The 24,597-nt window shown below is 47.3% G+C and overlaps 1 protein-coding gene across 2 annotated transcripts in view; it reads right to left on the minus strand.

Annotated features, from left to right (window-relative positions):
- ERN1 (endoplasmic reticulum to nucleus signaling 1) overlaps positions 1 to 24,597 on the minus strand; it is a 73,616-nt gene that overhangs the window by 13,752 nt on the left and 35,267 nt on the right. Inside the window, exons 3-12 of one of the 2 annotated variants that reach the window (XM_036899730.2) lie at positions 21,214 to 21,247; positions 20,158 to 20,230; positions 16,554 to 16,626; positions 14,360 to 14,482; positions 10,903 to 11,004; positions 9,797 to 10,058; positions 8,503 to 8,581; positions 7,221 to 7,386; positions 3,820 to 3,938; positions 1,213 to 1,404 (exon numbers count right to left, since the gene is read on the minus strand). In XM_036899730.2, the coding sequence (XP_036755625.2) occupies positions 1,213 to 1,404; positions 3,820 to 3,938; positions 7,221 to 7,386; positions 8,503 to 8,581; positions 9,797 to 10,058; positions 10,903 to 11,004; positions 14,360 to 14,482; positions 16,554 to 16,626; positions 20,158 to 20,230; positions 21,214 to 21,247 (1,223 nt within the window). Of the gene's footprint in view, positions 1 to 1,212; positions 1,405 to 3,819; positions 3,939 to 7,220; positions 7,387 to 8,502; positions 8,582 to 9,796; positions 10,059 to 10,902; positions 11,034 to 14,359; positions 14,483 to 16,553; positions 16,627 to 20,157; positions 20,231 to 21,213; positions 21,248 to 24,597 lie in introns of those variants that run through there. The other variant, XM_036899732.2, reaches the window with a different exon arrangement.

The following is a 24,597-nucleotide window of genomic DNA, read 5'->3' on the forward strand; positions in this document are numbered from 1 at the left end:
AAATTCTGGGACTTTTATGAAAGTCTTGGATTTGTTGCAAGAGTGAAACCAAACAGGAAGAATGTTACCAGGGGACCGAGAGTGTGGTGGGTTCGGGGGAGACCTGGGCTTGCTGTCTATTAACGTGAGTCACTTGACAGACTAGTGCCCAGGTGGTCAGCAATCCAGAGAGGCAGCCAGGGCTCAGTACTGCACAGCCATCTGCCCACAGCCACACAGTCAAGATGTGGCAGGGTGGGACTGAAACACGGGGAGCCTGGCCAAGGTCCCGTGCCCCCCTTTCATCACACTGCCTTCCCCACAGCCCTACACTCCTTTCACTTATTCTGAAAAGGTTACTCCATAATTTGAAGGGGCAACAACCTACAGTTATTATACCCACATGCGGGGAGGTGACTAAAAGGACGAGTGTGCCGCCAGAGACCCCCTGGGAGTTTCTGCATTTGCTCTTGCTGTTACTCTTGAGTTGAAACCCTGGAAGTGCCATCTACTAGTTGAGTAACCTTGGGAAAGTTGCTTAACTTCTCAAAGCCTAGTCTCTTCATTTGTGGGTAGGGGATAAGTTAATAATGACCTCAGAGGACTGTGTGAGGTTAAAAACACAAAACAAAACAATGCATGTGAACCCATTTTGACAAATGCGAAGTGCCACAAAGGGTTTGTCCTTAACATTCCTGGGAACATGAGCTTCCCAAGCACTTGTACTCTCAGGTGATACCATTTCAATGCTCTGGATAAAGGAATATTCCTCTAGAATATTCTATCTGAGCCACAGCCTACTAAACTATATAATTTAAGCTCAATTATTTCCAACTAGATAATCAAAGGAATTACCATGTGGCCATCTTCACCCTAGCTCTCTCTAACAAGCAGCTTGTAAGGCAGGAAAGTTAAATGCATTTTCATCCATTATACCTGTTCTTAAAAAAGAAAATACAGTTAACTACTCAAAACGACTTGCAAGCAAGATTTAAAAGTCGGCCTTTACAGTCGGTTAACTCTCGGATGTTTGGTACAAAATTATCCTTTCCTGAGAAGCTAGTGTCTCTTTAATTACAAAGTTTTTGAAGATAAGCAAATACTGACTCTTAAATGTGAAAAGAAATGTTATCTGCTTGCTTGCCATTTCTGTCTGGAGCTCACTGACATCGGGTGACAGGCAGAGAAGTTCAGAAACATTCAGGAAGGTGGAGGGAAAGCACAGAGCTTTACCAAGGGGTAGGTGATGATGAAGGCCACCCAGCCGATGAGCAGGAAGGTGCTCAGGATGATGGTGGCTATGTCTTTGAGCACGGTGTCCACGGGGGCCTCGGGCTTGGCGGGGGCGTGAGTGAACTTCTCTTCCACATCCTGAGAAATGGTGGTAGGCGCATTTTCTGAACTCTGGTCAACCAGGCTGATAACCTGGTTTGGGAAAGAGTGACTACATCACTGCAAAATTTCTAGTCAGATATAAATGAGCCAATCAAGAGAAGCAATGACTATTTACCTGGAATGACAATACTGTGAAATGTGTTAGATTTTTTTAAAGCTCACTAAAGATCACAAAGCCAGATTCACTGCCTTCTTCAAACCAATTTCCTTGAGAGGCCATACGCTGACTGCAGTTATGCTATCATTACTCAAAAACAGTTTTAGGAATAGTAGTTTTGGAAGTGCCTTCAGATCCATATTCTTTCAAAAACCCTCACTGAAGGCAAAAACTTCCTAACTTCCTCCTTTGATGGTAGATTTGCAATATGGGAAAACTCTGAAATCATCTGTACAAATGCTGGTGATAAGGGTGGTAGTCAATTTGATATTACCGTTTCAACATTAAAAAGGAAAACCACACATAAGCACACGTGACTAAAGAGTAATAAAGCAGCGTTCTTACGTTGCTTATAAACATTCAGTGCAACTCCAAACACAAAATCATTCAAGTGTCCCGCTATTTTTCAGTTTTGAAAAAGCATCAGAACCCTTTGAAAAATTGTGTTTAGAAGCCCAGAATTAAATCAGAGAAAAGTGGTCCTTCTGTCCAAGCACCTCAGTATCTTTAGGGCTTCAAGAACAGTCTAGAAAAAATGCACTTATTCATTCTCAAACACCTCGTATTCCAGGTGCACTGTTATTGTCCAGGTGTGCTATCACTGTTTGCCCAGTGAAAGGAACACAGCCTCCTGGGTGAGCGCAGGGGTGGCCCCCACCATGTGCTCACACCTTCTCCACCCCCACTTCTGCTCACCGTGTCCTTCTCTCACCCTCCAGCCGCCCCCACTCCCACAGTGTACGGTGTGTGTGTGTGCTGGAGGGGAGCATGGCTTGTGTGAAGCAGGCAGCTGAGGAATGTTTGCTGAGCATGTGACCAGGGACAACACTCATTTGGCTGTATTTGCTCAAGTATGTTTGTTAAAAAAACCTTATAAGCATGTAAATGGACCTTGGAGCATTTTAATGAGTTTTAAAAAAATTCTTCAAGATCGGATGACTAGATAAGAAAATCTCAACTGTGGCTATCTCTGGTTACAGATTAAGAGTATTGTCTTATTTTCTTATTTACAGTTTTATTTTCTAAGTGTTCAATAATGAATATGAGTGACTCTAATAAAATCAAAATATTAGAGCACCAATGCTAGCTAAGAATGTTGTCTTAGGATTGAATGTATTTCTCTGACCTCAAGAGATAATGAGCAACTCGGAGACTTTGACCTGGAATCTTAAATGTCCATACGATTTCCCTTTCCCTTCTCTCTGGATAAAATCTAAATCTGTAAAGTGAGTTTGTCATGACTGTTGTCCCCAGATCAGCCACTCTCACCTTCTTCTGACCCTGACCATAAGCCAGGCCCTTGTCAGTGCAGGGCCCCCCCAGGGCAGGGTGGCAGGAGCTGCCAAGCCTAAATGGCCTTCAGACCCCCGCCCCTACCCCACAGGCCATGTCTGTACTCCTCCTGCAGAGCCACTCCCAGCCTTCTCCACCTGCTCTGTGCCCCAGAAGGCTGCCCCATATGGGCAGAGCATCAGTCTGCCCTGCCGGCTGGCTTCCGACTGGGACACCAGCAGATGAGACAGAGGGAGCAGAATGAGATCCGGTTCTGTGGGGCTGCTGAGTTTCTCAGCTGAAGCTCTAGGCTCCTCATCCGGGACCCTTCCAACTCCCTCCCTGCCACTTCAGGCCCAAGTATGCTGAGCAAGCCCCTGGAACTGTCCCCATCTGTGTGAACAGTCCCTCTGCTGAACTCCCCTCAGGTCCCCCTAACCTGGGGGCCACCTGTCTCCAGCTGAGCCCCTGACTAGCACACTACTGCCCCAGGGCTGCAGGAGGGCAGCTACTACCGGGTGGGCCCCCCGGCTCCCTGCTGAACCTTCTCCCACCAGACCAGGAGCCAAAGCAGGCCACTTTCAACAGGCCCTCCTGGCTTCCTGAGCTCCAGGCCTTCCACTCTCTCTCGGCACCAACTCTTCACTCCACCACCAGGGGTGTTCACAGCTTGGCAACGTGGTTCCTTGGTAGCCGGGTGATCTCATTCCCCTCTGCTCCCTAACTGATAGATATCCTTGGAGGTGGTCAGACCTGTTGCCTCAGCTCCTGAGCGAGACACGCAGGGTCAGTCCCTCCTCCAGGCCTTCACCCCTGCTACCCTCTCCCTCCAGCCACAGCCCCACCATTTCCCTGCTGCCTTTCCCCCAGCCCTCACTCATCACCATCACTAATCGTCATTTGCTGTGAATTCCTCCTCCTTCCTACGTGCAGTGCAGGTCTAAAGGCCGCGGCAAACACTGTAGCCCCCAAAGCTGATCGAAGAGTGGTAACCAACCATCCACCTCCCCACTCACTTCCTCAAAGCTCTTCTTCTCTGAATCGGCAGGAATCACATTTTCCCGATGTTTGGGCAGATTGTTGGGGAACCTCTCCAGCATCTTGGTAGACGCAGACAGTGGGGTTTCATGGTGTCCTACGGGAGGAAACAAAACCTTCCATGAACACAGCTCCCCATGCGCTGGAAGCACAAGATGCTAAACTTAGGTAACAGCTAATTACACATTGAGGGGCCCGCAAGGCAAACGCTCAATTTGTAATGTGGGATAAAATGAGAGGCAGTTATCAGACAAATCTCACCAAAAAGGAAATTTCATTACTCGTGATGTGATACAGTATTTTGAGTCATAAAATGAGGAGCAAAGAAGTGTGCTTGTCACAAGAGGGATCAGAATATTCAGGATCCATTTTGATCGTGCAGGTAACTCCTCACCTAGGCTATATGCTGCCGAAGCATCACGAAGCCTCATTAAGGGTACAAGGAGCTCTCCCTTCAGTGCTTACCTGTAGCATCATCCTGCTAAGGGTGTCAAATTCCCATCTCGGTGTTTCAATTGCTCAGATGGAGTTCTACTCCTATTATCTACAGATGAGCTGGAAGTGGTGAATTATTCATAAGAGAGTGACAGGACTTATCTGCTCCATGCACAGAGGACCACCATCACCTCAGCGCTCACTGTCCTCCACACCTGCATCTCCAGACTACCTAGGATTCACTACACGTTTACTGAGCATCTACTGTGTGCAAATTACTGTAAGAGAGACAAACCTGAATAAAGGAACTGGGACTTGATATGGCTTGGTAATCCGTCTCTAAAATTAGTTGACTCCACATGCCACCCGAAAGAGCCAGCACCCACCCCCCAGGTCCCCACTTGGCTCTCAGCACCAGACACGCTTTCCCTCTGGTTCTCACTGCAACTAGACCCCTCCCAGCCCGGTCTCACCCAGTGCTCTTTCCACAGTCCTCCCAAATCTCCTGAAGATTTTATGATTATGTATTTCCAAGATGAAACAAACAAAAACTAGTCCAAGCTATGTGCATTTCCTGATCTGGAAAAATCCTCTTTAATTCTCTATCTTTAGGTCAGTTCTCCATCTACAGCGTAACACTGTTCTTTAAGGGAAACCTTATTTGCCTTGAAGAGCCACTGGTTTCCCTTTGTCTAAGAACTCTGAGACATGATTTGCTGTGGAGCAGGATTCCCTCATGTATCGGCCTGCTTCAGACCCCTGAGCCCTGAATCACATTTGCTGGAGGTGCCCAGGGATCTGATGTATCTCTAGGTATCTGTGAGGCTCACCGATGGAAGAGGCCTTCGCTCTGAGACAATCGGGTGGCCCTTCCACATGCCACCTTGTGGCACAGTATCCCACCTGCCCCACCCCCAGTGCCCACTTAGTGCTCCAAGTCACAGCTCTCTGGTAGGGCTCCCACCAACAGACGGCTATGGAAGTGATTGGCCCAGGTCCCCTCTTCCTCCTGTAAGCGACTGGCCCGGGTCCCCCTCTTATGAACAGGCTTCTTCCCACAGCTGGGCCTTTAGTACCATCATGCTCACACTCTGGATGAGCTGCTCTATAAATGTGATCAGGAGACCCTGAGGCACTTCTGTACAAACAGTACCTGGGTCTTGGTGGTTCATCTATTTGACATCAGCGATTTTGTCCAGGCTCCAGAGCAAGTAGTACAGGCCCTGCCCCAGACCCACCAGATCAGGACCTCCAGGGGTCACACGCTTATTTCACAAAGCTCCCATGTGCAGCCAGGGGCACCCCAGCTTAGGGCCACTGCTCTGGGGAAACCCATAAACCATAGCACTCACACTTAAGCAGACTCATTTATTTCCAGGATTAAGGACATCCCCACATTCACATTAACATCTTCCACAAAACCACAGCAAAGGACACAGCTGGACATAAAAGGGCACATCTTACCTATGGTTCCATTTCCACAAAGACTCTCAAGTAGTCCCACTGCCTTATTTAAAAACAAGCTGTGGCGTTCCTCACAAGGGACTTCAGAACTGGGGATACCTCCCTAACTACTCTGTTTTACTTTGCTGGTTTTCTTTCTTGGACAATCTTCCCATTTTAAAAGAATATAATTTTGTAACTGAGCCAGGAAGACTTTTTCCCCATGTTTTTTTATAGTTTTACATACACATTTCCTTTGTTTCCAGTAATTTTTTTCACTTCTTAACCACACTGGTGGTTTATGCTTTCTTTCACTGGTACATAAAACTAAGTGGCCTTGTCATTTTAATGGCCTGCTCCTCAGGTTTTTCTCACTGTGAGTGGATTCACGCATGCTTTCCAAACTACTTCTGTTTAAAAAAGGTAAAATTTTGTTCTTTTTTTTGCCATTTTGTAAAAATACTACCTAAAAGAAAAATGCCTACAGGAGTCAGGATGAACAAAGAATAAGACCTGGGGACTACAAAGGGAGTGATCAGGGCTCCAGGACATCCAGTTTCCTCTTGGCAACACCTAGTCCCACGTCCCCGGATCCCACTGCCTCCACATGCCCTGCTGGGGCCCCCAGCCCTGCCCTTCCTCTGCCAGGCACAGTCAGCAGCTACTCTGAGGGAGAATGGGGAGCAGAAACCTCCTTGACCCCCGCCCGCCCTGCCCTGGGTCTGCACCCCCATCTCACTACCTCCGGTGCTGGGGGTAGCGGCTGTGGGGAGCAGAGACACAGAAAGGGGAAGTCAGATTCAAGGAAACTCCATCCTGCTCCAATTACTTGGGGCACTTGCCAGAGACACAGCTCCTCCCCCATGACTCTGCCTTCATTTGTCACACCTCAGCCTCCTATCTCTGTGGCTGACAGGGCTCCAGTTCAACCCCAGGGCCACCAGTGGTGACAGCAACAGTGGGAGAGAAGGAAAGAGGAACACCCCCCCCATCAACACCCGGGACTTCTGCCGCAAACTGCCTGACCCAGGACCAGTCCCCACCTCTCCCACCACCCTCAGCCCCTCCCGGGTCTCTGACACTCTCCTCTCCCTCCCCCCACCCAACACCCCCCACCAAATCCAAGGGGATTCTTCCACAGAACTCACCTCAGTTTAACTGTGTGGAAATAACAAGGGTGATCACCTCACACCGGGTCGTTGTGAGAAATATGGAAATGTTTTCCTGGCACATTACAGACATTCAGTGTGTCAGATAATTGCACACTTTACATTATTCAGTACTTGAGTTTTGGAACATTAACCAAACAACTTTTGGGCACTGACTCGGTAACACAGCTACCGTTTATTTTCCTGTGAGTAATAATATTCCAAGGTCTGAAAGACTAAACTGGATGTGCGCTGAGCACGAGGCAGAGTTGAGGCCCGTAACTGGCAAGGTGGGCCTTTGCCCACCAGGAGGCAGCACGCTGTCGCAGAGGCGACGGGAAACCACCTCTTACCGATCAGGAGCCAGTAGTTCCTCAGGTAGTTGAGCTTGTTCTTCCCTTTGAGCCCGGTGTCAAACTTGAGGTCTGTGCTGGGTGTGATCACACACTCTCCTTTGTCCCCAATGGTGACACCATCGGTCTGGGGGCCCTCCAGCAAGGGAAGTGTGCTGCCTCGGGGCTGTGGAGACAAGCGCAGTGAGGCTCCGGCAGCCCTGCAGGCGGGCAGAAGACCTTCCCTGGGACTGTCCTGGTGCCAAAAGGACGGCCGCACCTCCCGACTTCTGGGGTGGGGCTGGTCCAGGACGGTGAGAGTGAGACACACAGGCCCTAAGACTGGGCAGAAGCTCCTCCCTTGGGATGCAACGACTCTGTGCTGAACATCTTTTTAAATTCTTATGCCTGGGAACCGGGCAATGGGAAGGGCCTGTGTGAGCCTCCCAGAGGCCACTGCGAGAAGCAGCTGTCATAACCGATGCAGCTGACCAGGGCGGAATAAGCTCCAGCCCCAAGCCCGCTGCTGGCTCAGGCGCCTGCCAGGAAGCAGGTGCTGCCCTGCTCTGGGGAGCAGCCGACCGACTCCAGGGAAGACAGAGGACGCCAGCCAAACGGTTCATGCTTTGACAACGAGCTGCCACCAGAACCACCACCATTCTGTCCTGTGATTCTTAAGGATCTAGAGGTTCTACAGATGCCCTGAGAAACAGTCGGCTGCTCTAAGCTGGATGCCTAAAGCGAAGGACCACAGCAGCAGCCCGTGGGGAGCATGATGCGTCAGACACTCGGAGCACCCGAGGCAGGTGGGTGAGGTCTGAGGCGGCTTGGACAGGTCATGGGAGGACAGAAAGGATTTGAGCGGGAAAAAGGAAGGGAGAGCATTTGAAGCATGAGGTGCAGCATGACAAAAGGTTAAGAAAGACAAACAGGGAACTTTTGGAAATCAGGGAGAAGATGGAGTGTACAGCTTCCTCCCTCAGAGACGCGGCAGTGTGCGCGGCAGGAGGGCGCCGTGGGGCTGGATGGGAAGGGCCGTGAACACCAGCCAGGGCAGTTCAGACTCGAGCACAACAGCAAAGGGGAATAACCAGCACTTCCCAGGCTTAGGAACCTGCTTGTATCATGTGTCTTTCCTCATGAAGTAAAATGTGGTATATGTAGAAATTGATTTTGAGAATTTAAGATCTGTGTCTTTCATTCTTAACCAACAGGATGCTCATATATAATTCAGAACCCTTTGCTAAAATCGAACAGGAGTGGTTAGGAGGCTGCAACTGTGAGTCCCCTGTAATGGACTTACCACAACAGCGACCCCCTCATGTACCATTGAAGGGGAGGCGTAGAGGCTGGTAGAGTATTTCCCAACATACAGGGTGGGCCTATGAGACAAACAAATACATGCATTCCATAGACATTTAATTCCTGGATCTCACAAAAAGAGGGATTTTGGAGAGAAGTCTCATAGCCCTAAATACCACCCACAGGAATAACCAGATTAACCCCCTATCACTCGGAGCAATGGGGTTGTGAGGGCAAGAACACTGCCCCGGGGACCAGGAGGACTGACCGCAGGCCCCAAGGGCCCCTCACTGCCTCCCAGTCCCCTAACCACAGCCCTGGCTTCCTCCTCTGCACATGGCAGGGCTGCACCAGGGTGGCCTGCAGGAAGGACCACTTGCCCTGTCCACCGGGCGACACTGATGTTTGCCACCACTGCAAAGCCTCCACGAAGGCCCTGAGCAGCACGCTGCCACCCGAGCTGCTGGCATTCTGTCTGTGGTTCTAAAGGATCTAGAGGTTCTACAGGAACTCTGAGAACAGTCAGCTGTTAATCTGGATGCCTAAAGCAAAGGGATGCACCCAAGACTCCAATCTGGGTGAAACTTCTGGCCCCCTAGGTGGCTGGTCTGTCCCTGTCAGGGCATCAAGGAACAGGTGGGCGTTTGACTTCATCTGTGGTGTCAGCATAAAAATGCAAGGGTTACACCTCCAGACCTTTTGGTTACCATGAACAGGAAGTTTGGGGCTAGCCATCTACTAAACTCTCAAAACCTCCCTTAACACCTCATGTTTGAAAGTTGTGGCACAATTAGAGAACACTTTCACGTACATTATCATTATGTGACCTTTTCCACAGCTCTGTAAAGGGGGAGACAGGTTCAGCAAGGCTGAGTTACTGGCTAGTTACAGGTGGATGCAGAACAGAAGCCTGCTGAGTCTTAGACACCCACATCATAAGTTTTCCTGATTTTTAAAACAAATATAACTTGCAATAAAAATTTAGAAAATACAGGAAGTTAAAAAATAAATGTATCTCTTATTTTTCCACCATCTGAGATACACCCAAATTACTGTAGCTATATGAGAGTCCCTTTCCTATCCTCGTATTTTTAATTTGTTTAATGTTCAAGAACTCTCAAAGCATGAGTGGCCCCCAGTTCTCCTATTATGAGGCTTCTTGGCTCGCTATGTTCCTCGTGGTCTCAGAGACGTGGGCCCAGAGCCAGGCCTCCAGCACACGGTGTGCCTTTCTGCAGCAGCACCAGAAGGCTGGGTCACAGCTGCCCTCTTCCACCCTGAGCTCCCCGACTCACGTCAGCTTGCTCTTGGCCTCCGTCTCCTTGGGGAATGGGTACTTCCACTTGGTGATGCGCCCCACCTCCCCAGACATGAAGGTCAGATAGCGCAGGGTCTCCACAGCGACGTTGATGTGCATCACCTTCCTCAGACCCTCCCGCTGCCAGACATAAAAGGCCACCACAGGGGAAGCATAGTTTTGGATCCATAGGACGTCGCCAGATTCACTGTCCACGGTCACCACCAGCCCATCGCCATTGGACACAAAGTGGGACATCTCTGTACAGATCAAATAAACACAGCATGCTGGGTCTCACCCCATGTTGCAACCACATCCTCTACTCTCCAGGAAAGCTGCAGTTACTCAACTAGAGGAAACAAGACTCCCAGAGAATATTCTCAGACCTCCTCCAAACAATTTCACTGCTTTCCAATGAACCTGTGCATGCTCTACAGTATCAAGCCACTGAGAGCTGCCTGGTTTATAAAGATAGGATCACTTTTAAAGGCAATTAACTCGGTGACATTCTTTGGCATTCCAGACAGGTAGTGAGAGTAAGAAGTACTCTTGCTATAGGTACTGAGGAGAAAGGAGCCAATGCAGATGCCTCGAATCTGGTATTTTATAGCAACTATTTCAGACCTATCAATCAAGCTGGAAGTCAAAGCAGACCACTGATACTGCCCACATCTGACCAGAGGAGATTTCTGTCTAACTTTCAGATACCAGCACTAAGATGGCAAAATTGGTTTTTAGTTTTCAACTGAGTTGCTAATAAATAAGTAGGGAATGAGCCCCCTTTAGGGAGTGGGTTATGTCACAAGCTGTTGTTTAATTCTGTTTCCCACGGGCTTGGAGTAAATTCCTTCTGTGACACCAAGGGACTCAACAAAGAGCGTCCTCTCTCCTCTCAGGCTGAACTTGCAACCATTTTACTGGGGTTCCCCGCCCCGCTTCTCCCACAGGCTCCTGCCTTCATCACTGACTGCTGAAGTATTTACTACAAGCCCATGGAGAGTCCAGAACCTGGTGACCACGAGTGTCTTGAAGGAAATTCCAGCTTCCTGGAGCGATCTTCCTCGTAGGCCACAAGCACCCACCCAACCTTGCAGAGACACTTACTGTAGTCCATGTCGTCCTCAGGCAGGGAGGCTGCGTAGTCGAAGTAGGTGGCGTTCCAGCGGAGCTCGCGGGTTTTGGTGTCGTACATGGTGATGGTGTACTCTGGAGGACACACACCAGCCTGTTGTTACCTGGGGGACCCAGCGTCTACTGAGGTGCTGGCCTTATCTGAGTCACAGCAGACAAATCCCCCTAAGCTGTGTGCCGGGAAGGTCCAGCCCACCCATGTGGAAAGAAAGAGGCCACCAGGAGGAAAGGTGAAATCTCGGACGTGTGAATGAGGCCAGCTGATGGCATGTGGAAGGGACAAGCCACCCCCGCTGTGCTGTTGAGCTCATGACACAGAATCATAAGCAATATTGTGGTGGTGTTTTCAGCCACTTAAGTTTTGGGGTGGTTTATTATATAGCAACAGATGACTGATATTAGAAATTGGCACCAGAATTGGGATGGTGTTATAACAAAAGGCTCAAACATGTGGCACAGACTTTGAGACCAAGTGGCAGAGAGAGGCTGACAGGTTGACATGGAGACTGAAAGAGCAACAGGAAACCGCTACTGGAAGCTGAAAGGGGGGACCCAGGTCACATAGTTGTGACAGAATTATTAGGACTATTGCTTGCAGTAACTTGGACTATAGAAAAAAAGTACTTAATGAACTTGTTGGATCTGGCTAAGGAGATTTCCAGGCAGAATGCAGAAAGTACCAAATGGTTTCGTTAACTGAGTGTGATATAAAGACAGATAAGCTAATGAAGAAATCGTTCCATTTTTTATCTGAATATAGGGGAAATAGAGAGGGTCCAGGACTGATGCTCTAGCTGGAGAAGATTCCCAATGTAAAAAATGGTTTTAAGTCAAAGATCAAGTCCAGCGTGCACCCAGTAAAAAAATGGTTTGATCAAGATCATATCAAGGGTGAGGCTGTAAAACCCTTCAAGACCTCAGAAAGACTTAGGGTAGTAGTTCACAGACCCTCTGCTAGGTGAGTGGGCTCTGAGAACTGTAAGAGTGTTGTCCCACCACACAAAGTAGAGAGATTGTGGGTATGACTTTCATCTATGAAGCAGAATTTAATTTGACACACAGGAAGCCCACAAAGTTTTCAAAGGAATAATATCTGTATGGACTAAAAGGACCAGAGATAGACAAAGTACCAAAAAAAAAAAAAAAGCTTCTAGGCGTCCAACTTCCAATGGACAAAGAACAGACTGAGAAAGCTACAAATACGAACCATTTCTTATGGAAAGGAAGGGACTTCTAGAAGGCAGGACCAAGAGCTGCTGAGAGCAATGTATTAGGGGAACCAATCCCAGAGGGCAAGCCTGGCCCTAATCGAGGAATCTTTCCTGCCTTTGGAGTAGGGGAACCTGAAAGCACATGGACTCCAGCATCGCTGAGGACTGGTGACTGGTAAGTTTCCCTCCTTCCTCCCCTTTCTGAATGGGAATGTCAGTGCAGTTGTCCTGTCTGTCTCACCACTGTGCTTGGGGGTGGGGGACTGGTTAACATATCTAACTCAGAGGTCTCCAGATCAGGAGGGGCCCGGCCCACCTCCAAACCTCATGCAGATTACAAGATGCTGGATTTTTGAGGCTGATGCTGTGACTGGGCTTTGGCAGTCTTGGGAAGGGGTGAGTATATTCCACATGTTGGAGGGCTGAAAACCATTGTAGCCAGAGCCAAGGCTGTGGCAGAATGTCTGAGGGATCACCGCCACCGAGTCTCCCCACCCCGCAGTATGCACGTCGGTCTTCTTGTCAGGGAGTCGAGTCTACCTCCCCACCCTGATTCTGGGCTGGTCTCATGACTTGCTTTCACCAATAAACTGCAGTGGAAGTGAGACTTCAGGATTTCTGGGCCCAGGTCTCTGAGGCATTTGCATGTCCACTTTTACTCGAGAACCCAGTCTCCATGTAAAGCAGTCTAGGCTACCTGTGCAGCTGAACCAAGGTCCCAGACATCTGAGTGCACTGGCAATGGCACACGGAACAGAGACCACCTAGCCCCGTTGAGCCCTTCCTGCATTCCCGACCCACAGAATCATGACCGATAAGACACTGGTGTTTGAAGCCACAGCGTTAGGGTGGTTTGTTTTCCGGGACTAGATCATGTGAACAAAAGCTTTATATACTCATGCACACTCCACCTAATGCCAGAGCATATCCTAACTCCCTCAAATACCACAATTCTACCTGAGAACCAAACGATTTTTATTCTGGGTGAAGGTGGAACCACTGTGAGGCTTTATCTGATGGAAAGAGCAAACACACAAACCCTGAGCTGTCACTACCATTGGGACATCTCATTTTTACTGGGGGTGGTGAGTGGACAGTCTGCAGTCTAACAGGGACCTTTCCCCTAGTGACACGAGAGCCCAGCCAGCTTTCACAGGGCCCGCCATTCATCTCCGTCATTTTCAGAAAGGAACTGTTTTCCACAGCACCTGAAGGAAGTCTCTGTCTCTTTCTTTTAAAAGCCTTGGCTGCCTCAGTGTTTACTCCTATATTTAGTGCTTGATTGTAATGATTTCATCCTAGGTTTCTGGCATAATTTTTTCCTTCTAAATATTTTCTGGCTTCCCCTTTTAGCTCTATTTAATATCCACTCCAGTTTTTATAATGCACCGGTGTATGTCAGGTGCCACACACATAAAACGAGTCAGGGCAATCCCTGAGGTGAAAGGGCCGCCCGCCCACCACTCACTTGCTCCAGTGTGTGGGCACCGCAGTGTGCCTGCATGGTGCCCGCGGGGGAGATATGGCAGGGAAGTAACGAAGTCCTGCCCTCAGGAAGCTGACAGTCTCATGGGGGAGGCAGAAAATAGGTAAATACAATTTAGAAACATGGTGACTGTGGTAAGAAGAAAAAAGCTTAAAAGAGAGGAGGTGGAACACAGCCTAGTGAGGAAGGTGCTTCTGATGCTGGAAAGGGCCGACGGCGGTGGGGAGGCCACACCACGGGCCCAGGAACCGCCGCACAAGCCCGGCAGGACAGCGAGCGGTGAGGTGGGAAAGGGGCTGCATGGTGAGGGCGACCTCTGAGCAGCTTTGAAGAAAGAGAGGATGCTGGCCAGCCAGGTGAAAATGTGCACACTAAAGACGGACCCACCACTCCAAGGTTTTAAAAACAGCACCGCTTATCCTGGGGGCTGCAGGTAGTTCACCCTGACTGGAAAGCATGTGTATGAGGGAGAGGTGGGGGGAGGCAGTGACAGCGGTAGCAGCAGCGCCCTGGGGGCTCTGGGGGCTGTGGTGCAGTTTAGATAGAGTCCCTTGGGCAATGGGGAGCCACTGAGGGTTCTTATAAAGGGGAACAATGCAGTGAAAGCTGTGTTTGGAGAACACAGCTCTGGATACCTTCTAGAGAATGAAGCCTGGAGGCAGAGACCCCCAGGGCGGCTGCTTCAGGTCCGTTTTTGGAAACAGGTTGTACACCACAAAAGGTGCCTTCTTACCTGTTCGCCCAAGATACAGAAGAGAGGTGGATGGGCAGAGACTGTCTGCAAAGGCCGACGACAAAGTCTGCTGCTTCTCCCCAGTCAGAAGGTCAATGACGTACCAAATGTCCTGCTTTTTACCTGAAAGGTCCCAAGGAGCCACTGCTGTTTACATTCATCCTAGACGAAGAAAACCTCACTGCCGAATTAGCAGCCCCAGGCGTTCTCTGTGCTGAGAGGTAGCCTTAAATTCTCATGACGTCAATGACATTTCTGTGGTGTTCCAAGGGTGACAAGGTAAATCGTAATATGGAGATAATAAAACTTTTTGGGCCACTGGGTCTTATAATGATTTAATAACCTAATGATGGTATAAAAATTTCTTTCAAGCCTAATAACCTAATAACTCATAGATTTTATTACTTTGATTACTGGTCTTAAATATGAAAAGTCTGGCCTGTAAAGGGCAATGCTTTTCCCACAGACTAGGATCTACATAAATATAGAAAGGTACTCGGGGGTTCCTCTCTCTGGTAACTAGCATTCATGTATCTCAGTATCCCTGCTAATGAGCCCACATGTGAGGAGTGTTTATAGTCACTGTTTCAAACTCTAATTAAACTGTGACTGGGCAGCAGGGCTGCCTGTCACCTGGTACTAATGAGGCCAAATTTATTTCAGCCCCTGAGCCAAGCCAGGAAGTTATTCCCCAGCCATCCACTATACCTCCATCTTGGCCAGCTGATTAGAAGGTCTGAACAGGTGGACAGCACAGGTTCCAGCAAAGCTATTAGGAGAACTCAAAGCACATGTATCCACCTGCGAGCATCCTGGAAATGGTGGCATTTACCTCCCATCTGAGAGCCAACACACCTACCATGACGTGTGCGCATTTCTATTTTGTAAGGCATCATCTCTGGTCACTTGTATCTTCCTAACTTATTGGTTCAGTTTTCTATTTCAAGGGACTCTTGGAAGCAGAGTACTGAGATGCCAGGAGAATTATGGGGCATTAGAATTTGCTAAAGCTACACTTAGTTCCAACAGATGGAGCTGGCATACACACCTAGGTAAGTGTGAAACTTGCCCATGGATCCTAACTTTCAGTTTTCAGTGACAAAAATCTTAATATGAAAAAGATCTGAAGATAGCGTGAAAACATCACCTAACAGCTATTCTGTGACCTTTTCCATCTGACAGGCACCCTTCTGGTTACTGCGAGGACCTTTACAGTCTGTGTGATTCAGCTACTACTTTCATGGATGAATTGGACAACTTCCACAATCTTAGATACGCTCACTGAACTCAATGAAGAGGTCACCACACAAAGATGATGGAAACACAATATTCTAAAGGCTCTGTAAGTAAATTACTGGCAAAAGCTAGAAGACCAGAGAAGAAACAGTGACAAAGATGGTCAGAAGGGCCTCAGGCATAGCCCAGAGGAAAGACAGTCCCTCTGAATCCCTGGCCCAGGGGCTTCCTCATTCTGAGGGTATGCAAGGAAAGGCCTCAGTGTCCCAACAAGAAGCTAAAATCCAGCCTGTACTCAAGGTCCAGAAATGTACATAAAGCTCCTGGGGCATGAATAGGCAATAAGGACTTTCAGTTCCTCAGAAAGAAAGCTGCCGTCTAATACAGGATATTACCACTACTACAATTTCAAAATAAAGCTCTCCTTTGTGTTACAAATGCATTTTTATTGACATTTTGGCAGCAATGTGGTAAAAAGAAAAGCACGTGATCTGATGCTTTGAAAGATGTGACCCCAGTCTAAGTATGAAGGCAGCTTATCTAGGCAAGCTGTTAAGGGCTGTTTTATCCAATATTCTGATAGCAGGGAATACTAAGCAAATCCTACAATTAATAGGCAGAACTTGGCTTCCCTTTTCTTGGCTTAGGCTGCTGTATTCACTTTAAATTTCATCCAATTGCTTCTGGGTATGTTGCAATCTTTAAATCATAGGGGTAGGTCAACACAGCAGCTAAAAGCTTGTTAAATGAGTAACCATATTAATGGTGTCAAGTCTGCTCCCAAGTGGGGGAGGGGGACCCTTTCTTAATAGGTCAGTTGATCCTGGCGTGAGCAGCCATAACCCAGGCAAGAAAGACCTTTCCCAGAAGGGCTGTGGGAGTGCCTGCACACCTCTCAGATTCTGGGACTGGTTTCCAAAACGATAGAAGTTTCAGTGTTGAAAACAGGAACTCTTACCCATGTAGAGAATTCCATCTGAACTTCGGCATGGGGATGCCTGTACCAACTCCGGGATGGTAAATGGAAGTTTCTTAAAAAAGGCAAAGGAAAAAATAAGTTGACCAAGTGTTGTGCAATTATTACAATTTTGCTGCACAGTCTGCTTCTGTTACCCAATTCTGCTGAAAAGAAAGAAGCGCTGCTGACGGTATGTGGGAGGCTTCCTGACTGCAGACCAAGGAGAAGGGGCGCCCCAGGCTTCCATAGCCTCTTGGGACAGGCCCTCAGCTCCAGGGCCCCTGGGGGCTGTACACTGCCTCCTTTACTCCACAAGCCTCTCCAGGTCTCTTGTCCGGAGAGTGCATCTGAGACAACACACCCTTTTCTGGAAAGACTCACACAAAAATGGAGAGTTTTACAATCTTTGTAATTCTAAAGGGGACAGAAAGGATTCTCTTGCCTTAGAAAACCTACCCAGAGCCACCTAGACAAAATAACTCTGACAAGGCTTTTCAGGGTGGGCGTGCCCCAGGAGATTAATTCAGAGAGGCAACCCGGGTACCCAGCTGAACCTTCCAGGGAAAGGAGAAGCCATCATTATATGGGCAACAGAGTTTGAGGCAGAAAAAGCAGCTTTGATATCCTCTTCAGTGAATAATTCTCTACTCAAAAACAGAAGAAAATCAAGCCTTCTGGTACTAAAAGGAAGTTGTGGTAGGTGCCAGGAAAAGAAACTTAAAGGAATCCACATGTTTCAACTACATTTCATCATAAAACCGATTCTTCTGAGTCTACAGCTGACATCTGAGGGGTGCTTTTGGTTAATGTTCGTTTCAGTATACTTTATTTTTGGAACACTGTGCATTCTTGAAACTGATCTGTACATACTTGCTTCTGTTACACTGTCACCTTTTTGTCCAAGAAAGAAAAGATTTCTCTCTAGCGTTAATAAACAGGAATAACTAAGAACCTGGTTTTCCCCATTATTCCAACATTTAAACGAGGCCTTAGAAAAGGAAAAATGCCACAAGCAGGCTGTAATGACTGGGTTTCTGCCAGGTGTTCTGAGAATCAGAAAGTCACTGCAAGGCTTCCAGTCTGGAGTGCTGTGGTGTCTTCCGAGCATTACTCCAGGCCTCCTGACCCAAGGCCCGAGCTGGGAAGCACACTGTTCCTGGAGCTGCCAAACCACGGCACAGGGAGGGGCACAGGGTGGGTTAGACCATCCTTTGGAAGTGAGAGCTCAAGCCCCAAGTCCAGCACTCGAAGCTTTGGCCTTGGGCACGTTCCCTCACCGCTGTGGGCAAGCTTTCCACATCTCTAGTATGGGATCCACAACCCAGAGGGCTGCTGAGAGGTTCAAATGAGACAAGCTACACCAATCACTCAGCACAGTTTCTGGCTTAAGTGCTCAAGTAACAGAAGCTCTAGTAACGTGGAGAGAAATGTGGAAAGTGAGACACACACTCTCCATGAGGCTTGCCCTTCCCCTGCCATCGGTTTCAGTCACACGTATCCATAAAATAATTTAAAATACCCAAATTAGAGCTCACAAGCCACTTGCAGTCTAGATCAGTGGTTTTCAACCTTGGCAGCACATTAGAATCACTTGGAGGCTTTCTAGACTTTCTCTAGAAGGAGAATGCACAAACAGGAAGCACACGTACGCATACACTCAGCTCAGCTCAACTGTGCAAAGCGACTGTACCCACACAACCAGCCCCGGATGAAGAAACAGGGATCTCTGGCACTCCGGGAGCCCCTTCTTGCCTTCTCTTCCGATTGTAACCCCCCCAGGGTAATCATAATCCTAACTTCAAAACAGCATAGACTAGTTTTTCCTGTAGTTGAGCTTTGTATAAGTGAATCACTCAGTGTGTATCCTTTTTTGTTTGTCATCTTTTGTTCACCTTATGTTGACGAGATCCATCCGTGCCGCTGTGAATAGTCATGCACTGCTGGTTCTCACTGGTGTAGACTATTAAACTGTATGACTGCTCCACAGTTTACTTTTCCCATCTACAACCAATACTTTCTGGGTAATGTTCAGTTTTGGGTTCTTATAAGCAGTGCTGCAGTACCTTTGCACCCTGTGTTCTGGTGAACAGACATACGCATTCCTATGGGTTATGTACCCTAGGGGGGGATTACTGGGGCATAAGGCTTTAGTGGATGCTGCAAAACTGTTTTCCAAACCTTATGTACCAATCTGCACTTCCACCAGCAATGTCCAAGAGTTCTGGTTTCTCTGCTCCCTGTCAACACCTGTTTTCTTTCTCCATTTTTCTCATTTTAGCCACTCTAGTGAGTGGATAGCAGTATGACACTGATTTTTATTTGCATTTCCCTAACAACTAATGAAGCTGAGACCTTTTCATAGGTTTACTGACCATCTGGATATCCTCCTTTGTCATTTTTCTATTGGGTTGTCTTTTTTCAATAATCCACAGGAGTTCTTTATATATTCTGCATATGAATCCTTTGTTGGATATGTGTATTGCACATACACTGTGGCTTGCCTCTCTTAATGAAGAAAGATTCTTAATTTTAATATAACCCAATATATCAATTTTTTCCCTTACAGTGTGGGGCGTTTTTGCTTCATTTTTATCCTGTTTAAGAAATCTTTACCTGAAGTCATGAAGGCGTTCTGCTACGATTTTTTCTTTATGCTTTGTTTTACATTTCACATTTAGATATGCAGTCTATACAGAACTGATGTTTGTGTGTGCAGTGTGGGCAGGAGTTAAGATTTTCTTCCATAGGGAAATCTCAATGACTCATACCATTTATTGAAAAGACTATCCTTCCTTTCTGTAGTGTCACCTTTATCACAAATCAGGTGACCATATGTGTGGACCTGTTTCTAAATTCTCTTATCTGGGGAGCTTTTTAAAAATCCTGATGACCTACATAAGGCAGGCAGCATAGCATGGAGACGACAAGTAGTAGCTCTACAGCATCTTACTATGCTGATGGACAGTGACTGCACTGGGGTGAGTGTGGGGGACTTGAAAATATGGGTGAATATTGAAACCAAATGTTGCTCATGTGAAACCTTCATAAGATTGTATATAAATGATACCTTAATTTAAAAAAATCCTGATGACCTAGATCAATTAAACGGAGACTTTTGGAATCGGGACCTAGACTCAGTATTTTTTTCAAAGAGTTCTCCAGGTTATCACAATGTGTAGCTAAGGTTGAGAACCACTGGTCTACATGCTCAAATGGAGATGGGAATGGAGTAGCACATGCCCCCACATGGGGACATTCACCTGGGGGCAGGCAGTGTTTAACTCCCCAGGCCTCCACCATTTGGGGATTCACTAGTTAGAATGAACCCTGTTGCTAAAGGGAGCACAGCACACACCCCTCCAATGTGTTGGCTGGGCATGGGAACCTGCTGGTCTAGATCAGCATTTCAGAACTCTGGCTTCCAGTTAAAAGCTGATCTAGGAAGCTGTAAAAAGATATTGATGCCCAGGCCCCCCTCCTGACCACCTGAATCAGAGTTCCCAGAAATGTTTTCCTTTAAGCTCTCAGGTGATCTCAATGTGCAACAGTTGAGGATCACTGGCCTAGAACCTCCAGAGTACACAAAGGAGCTGAACAGACTCACCGTCAGGCCTTCATTATTCTTGCCCCCCAGTGTATAGAGGCTGCCATCATTGGGATCAGGGAGGAAGGCAGGCCTAGAGATTAAGCAATAAGTATCAGTGACAAATTATAGTCCAGGGCACAGAACAAAATATCAAAGCCACTCAAAGCCACAATTTGGAGGAGGGGAAAGTGGGGTGTGTATATAAGACAATTCCATTCACTGCTCTTTCACTTCAGCCACAAATAAAATGTCTGTATGGTAGTGTGTACTCGAGTGGGAAAAAAGAAACCCTGCAGAGGACAAATAGTCAAAAACCATGGAAAAATAAATCATCATTTGGACAAGGCCTCTGGATGAAAAGGCCCAAGCAAGTCTGCTTTTCAGTTTCTAAGTCAACTGTGCATAGAACTTCAGCAATTAAAATTTAATAGCACGGCATGGTAGATAAACAGGTAGGGCAAATCTACCTTTAGTGTTCAACAAACATTTATTTTTAAATGGGACTCTGAAAGCCTGACACCAGAAAGAGCCTGCCAAGGGGATGGATCAAGGTCTCCCATGAAGCAGCCTCCCACAAAGCAGATGTGAAGCAGGCAGTTAACCTGCTAAAGGCTGAACTGAGACTCATCACTCAGAAGCCCCTCTCTGAATCCCTTCTCTACTCAGGACGAACCATCACTTGAAGCCCCTACAGGTGCTCTCCAACCTCGAGGTGACGCATGCTCCAGCAGGAGGTCGCGGCACGTTTCCTCTCGCTGGGCTAGCACGGTGAGACGGAGACAGCCACTCCCTTTGGCCCTCGGAGGGCTGTGGAAGCCTAAGCTCAGAACTTGACTTAAGTTTCCTCTCAAATAAGCCTTTTTAATACCATTCCTTCCCTCCCCCATGGATCTTACCACCCTCTCCCCAACACAGGTGTCTATCATAGCACCTGTTAGACTTTATATGTCTCAACCATTCTCATTATACCTGCAATGTATGCATATATGCAGTCCTAGCAAATAGCTTCATAAGGATTGAATAATCAAGAAAAAGAATTAAAGGGAAATACTGAAAACAAATCAGAAAACTTACTCTTCAACATGTGTTGGAACCTGCAGAACTGGATCTGTGGACAAAGAGCAACAAAGGTATCATCAGACTTTCAACATCCAGATTCTCAGAGGCTCCCAGGACAATCTACAAGCTGCACCGAGGACTTAAATTTACTTACACAAGATAATGTATGTGAAGGCACTTCAGAAAACACACAAAGAAATGTGAGCTCTTCTGACTGTCACTGAGATTGGATTGTGAACTGACAGAGCTGGAATGTGTACAAGCATGCATATAACTTGGGGGATGGACAGAGAAGGCAGATGCAGTCACAACCCACAGGGGGTCACAGTGACACTAGCTGACACCTCAAGGACTTTTAAAACCTAAATTATCACCTTGTCAGATACCTGGAGTCGTACCAGATATTCCCATTAGGAAAAACAAAATGGTGGCTTAGAATAATTTTTCCTGTTGATAAGAATTTGGGTGATAAATGGATGCACCCCTTTGGGGCAGCAGTCTGGAAATTTTGGAGCCTTCAAGCGTTCATTCTCCTTGATTCCCTTTGATCCATTAATTCCACTTCTACAAAATCTAGTTTAAAAATAATACAAAATATGGAAAATGCTTTCTGTGCAAAGATACTCACAGGAGCACTATAAATGACCTAACTTTTTAATAATACGGTTAAATTATGAAATGTCCGCTTAGAAGAAAATTAGGCTTCTAAAAGGGCTCATAAAACTTTAAAACACATAACGAATCTTTATGCTATTATGTTCAGGAGAAAAGATAACATTGTATATAGACTATCAATGCAGCTGAGGAAAAACCTTCAATGCATAGAAAAAAGCAGATGGAAAGGCAAAAAGTGCTAACTGTAAGTTAATTTTGTTGGAAATATTTGGAAATGTAAGTACCTCCCCCCTTTTCTGTATTTCCCCAAATCGCTCCCTCCCTAGACACCCTCCCTACAGCTCCCAGGCATAAATCAAGAGGATGACGGGGAGAGCAGTAGGGCGAGAGTGTGCTGCCCCAGAGCGCTGTGACAGCCCAAACCCCAGGCAGGAGGCAGCACAGCCACGGGGGACCTACAGCAATCAAACCCCATGGGCCAGACAGCTGGGGGCTATGGTTCCGATCCAGAGATCCAGGCTCCAGGGGCTCTGCTTATGGTGACAGACGCTGCCTATCTCCCCGTCACCTGGGAATCTCAGCTGAAGAAAACTCTTTTAAGCTTTATCACATGTTGACTCTGCTTTACGAGCCCAGTGCCTGTATGAAAGCATTACGTGTTCACAACCACAGAAGTACACACACCACATGTGGTCTGTGGGCAGCAAACAAACAATTCGTTAAACCAAAAACATCTGAGGAAACAGGAGGAACTTTCAGTCAGTAAGCATACGTTTATGGTTCCCATTAATCACCTCTCGGTAGGTGCTCACAAACAGACTGATGCAAGAGACAGGAAACAGGGCACACAGCACTCACCCTACTGAACCACATCAAGGTGCAATTATAACCCAGTTACTTCAAGGCAGCCCCGAAACCACACAAGCCAGGAAAAGCAAGAATGTCGTGTTCCAAAGAAAGCACAGCACTCAAGAAGGCATCTTTTTGTTCATTTCAGCCACTTAAAGGTATCACAGATAAACACAGATTAAGTGAACAGTGCCAACTTCTAGCAATTCACCAGAAATAAGACCCAGAGACTGACAGGATTCCAATTCCTGTTCATGAGCTTGTCCTTATGTACAGCACTTGCTCACTGAGGCATGCGTCTTTGGGTGGTCAAGCATATTCCTGGTTTTCTAGAGTCTGTCCAATGGTCACCTGACACCGAGGTCCCAGGCCCCAAAATGTGTCCTGCATCAGATAGGTTCCAGTTAAGACACAGGCCACTGGCAGAAGCCAGGGAAGGATTACTCAGTGGGACAACTGTGCCAGGTTCAGGAACCAGGCTTAGAAGGAGATAAACTGCAGCAGGAGGATATTCTGGTCATGTGAGTGTTCCCATCCATTCAGTAACAGAAGGTTTCTGGAACAAACGTCTGCAGAGCTATCGGCCATGTGACAGCACGACTAAGACCTGTCTGACAGAGGCGAGCACACTGATGCTTGGCTTCTGTGAACCTAAGATTTGCTTTAAAATACTACAGAAGAAAAATCACTTGGGGAGATAGGTAATGAAAAAATTGGCAGCCTGTTGATAACAGTTAGAGAGGACAGTGACAACACTGGGGAATCATTTTACGATTCTCTCTGCATATGCTTGCAATTTTTTTTCCACCACATAAAAGGTTAAAGATAAAAATATTTGGAAAGCCAGCAAAATAAAGGCAAAAAGCATCTTCTGAGAATGTGCATCAAAAGCCCAATGTGAAAACGTGCTTATTTCTGGTTTAATAATGAGAACTGGTATCAGGCAAGATCCTTAGGGAAAAATTCAGCCATGTGAAAAAAAAGCTGGCCTAACTATAAGCCTACAAACAGACAGTGCTACAGAGCAAGCCACCCTATCTATATGGAGGCTGATAAGGATAAAAGCTACCTTTCAAAGCTGTTTTATTTTCAGATGGAAAAAAAGGGTTACCTCACAAGTGTAAAAATGGGCGCTATTCAAGGTAAAGGTATGGGTATCAGAAGAGGAAAAACAGCTGAAACCAGTGTCTGGTCTCTTGACATGGGAGTAACAAGCCTGCTCTATGCTCCCCAGGGACCAGCCCCTGGACTCGACCCCAGGCTGCCTGTCAGCCACTTCTGCTCTGTGGCTCACCTTCCCCTCGACTCTTGCACCACCTGGCTTCTGCGGCCCTGCCCGCCCGGTCATTCCATCTCCCTGGGCCCCCTCTCTCTGCTCCTCCACCCCCACTCCCAACCCCAGGGAAAGTGTTCCCAGGCTCTCCCCTCCGTTCTCTCACAGAATACACCCCACTTCCACTACAGCAGTAACCACAGTGGGGAGGCACTGGGTCTCTGTCTCTTCATCGAGTCTTTCTGGATCAGCTGGTTGTTTCCCCTATTTCCTACACCTCAACCACCCCCCGTCCAAAGTCACGCCTCCATCTTTTACCCCAGACTGGCTTCCACTCGTGACTACCTTGTTTTGTTAACAGGATTATTATTAACTATTACTATCCCTCCAGTATTCCCTATAAGACAGGCAGGCTTCAAACTAAACTGTCGACACTCATTTCTCCCCAGTCCCATCAGCTGCCAAAATCTATGGTCTATTTCTATAAAGATCATCATTTTGTTTCTTACTCCTTGTGTCCTTCCAACATCACGGAGACCCCTCGTCCCTCAAGTGCTCTCTTTTCTTCTGGTCTGCTTGGCCTTTGGGATCAGACAGACCCAGGCTTAAATCCTAGCTCTGCCAGTTCCCACCTGCATGATCTCAGCAAAGTGAACTTACCA

The sequence above is a fragment of the Manis pentadactyla genome, chromosome 4, assembly GCF_030020395.1.
Source record: "Manis pentadactyla isolate mManPen7 chromosome 4, mManPen7.hap1, whole genome shotgun sequence".
NCBI lineage: Eukaryota > Metazoa > Chordata > Mammalia > Pholidota > Manidae > Manis > Manis pentadactyla.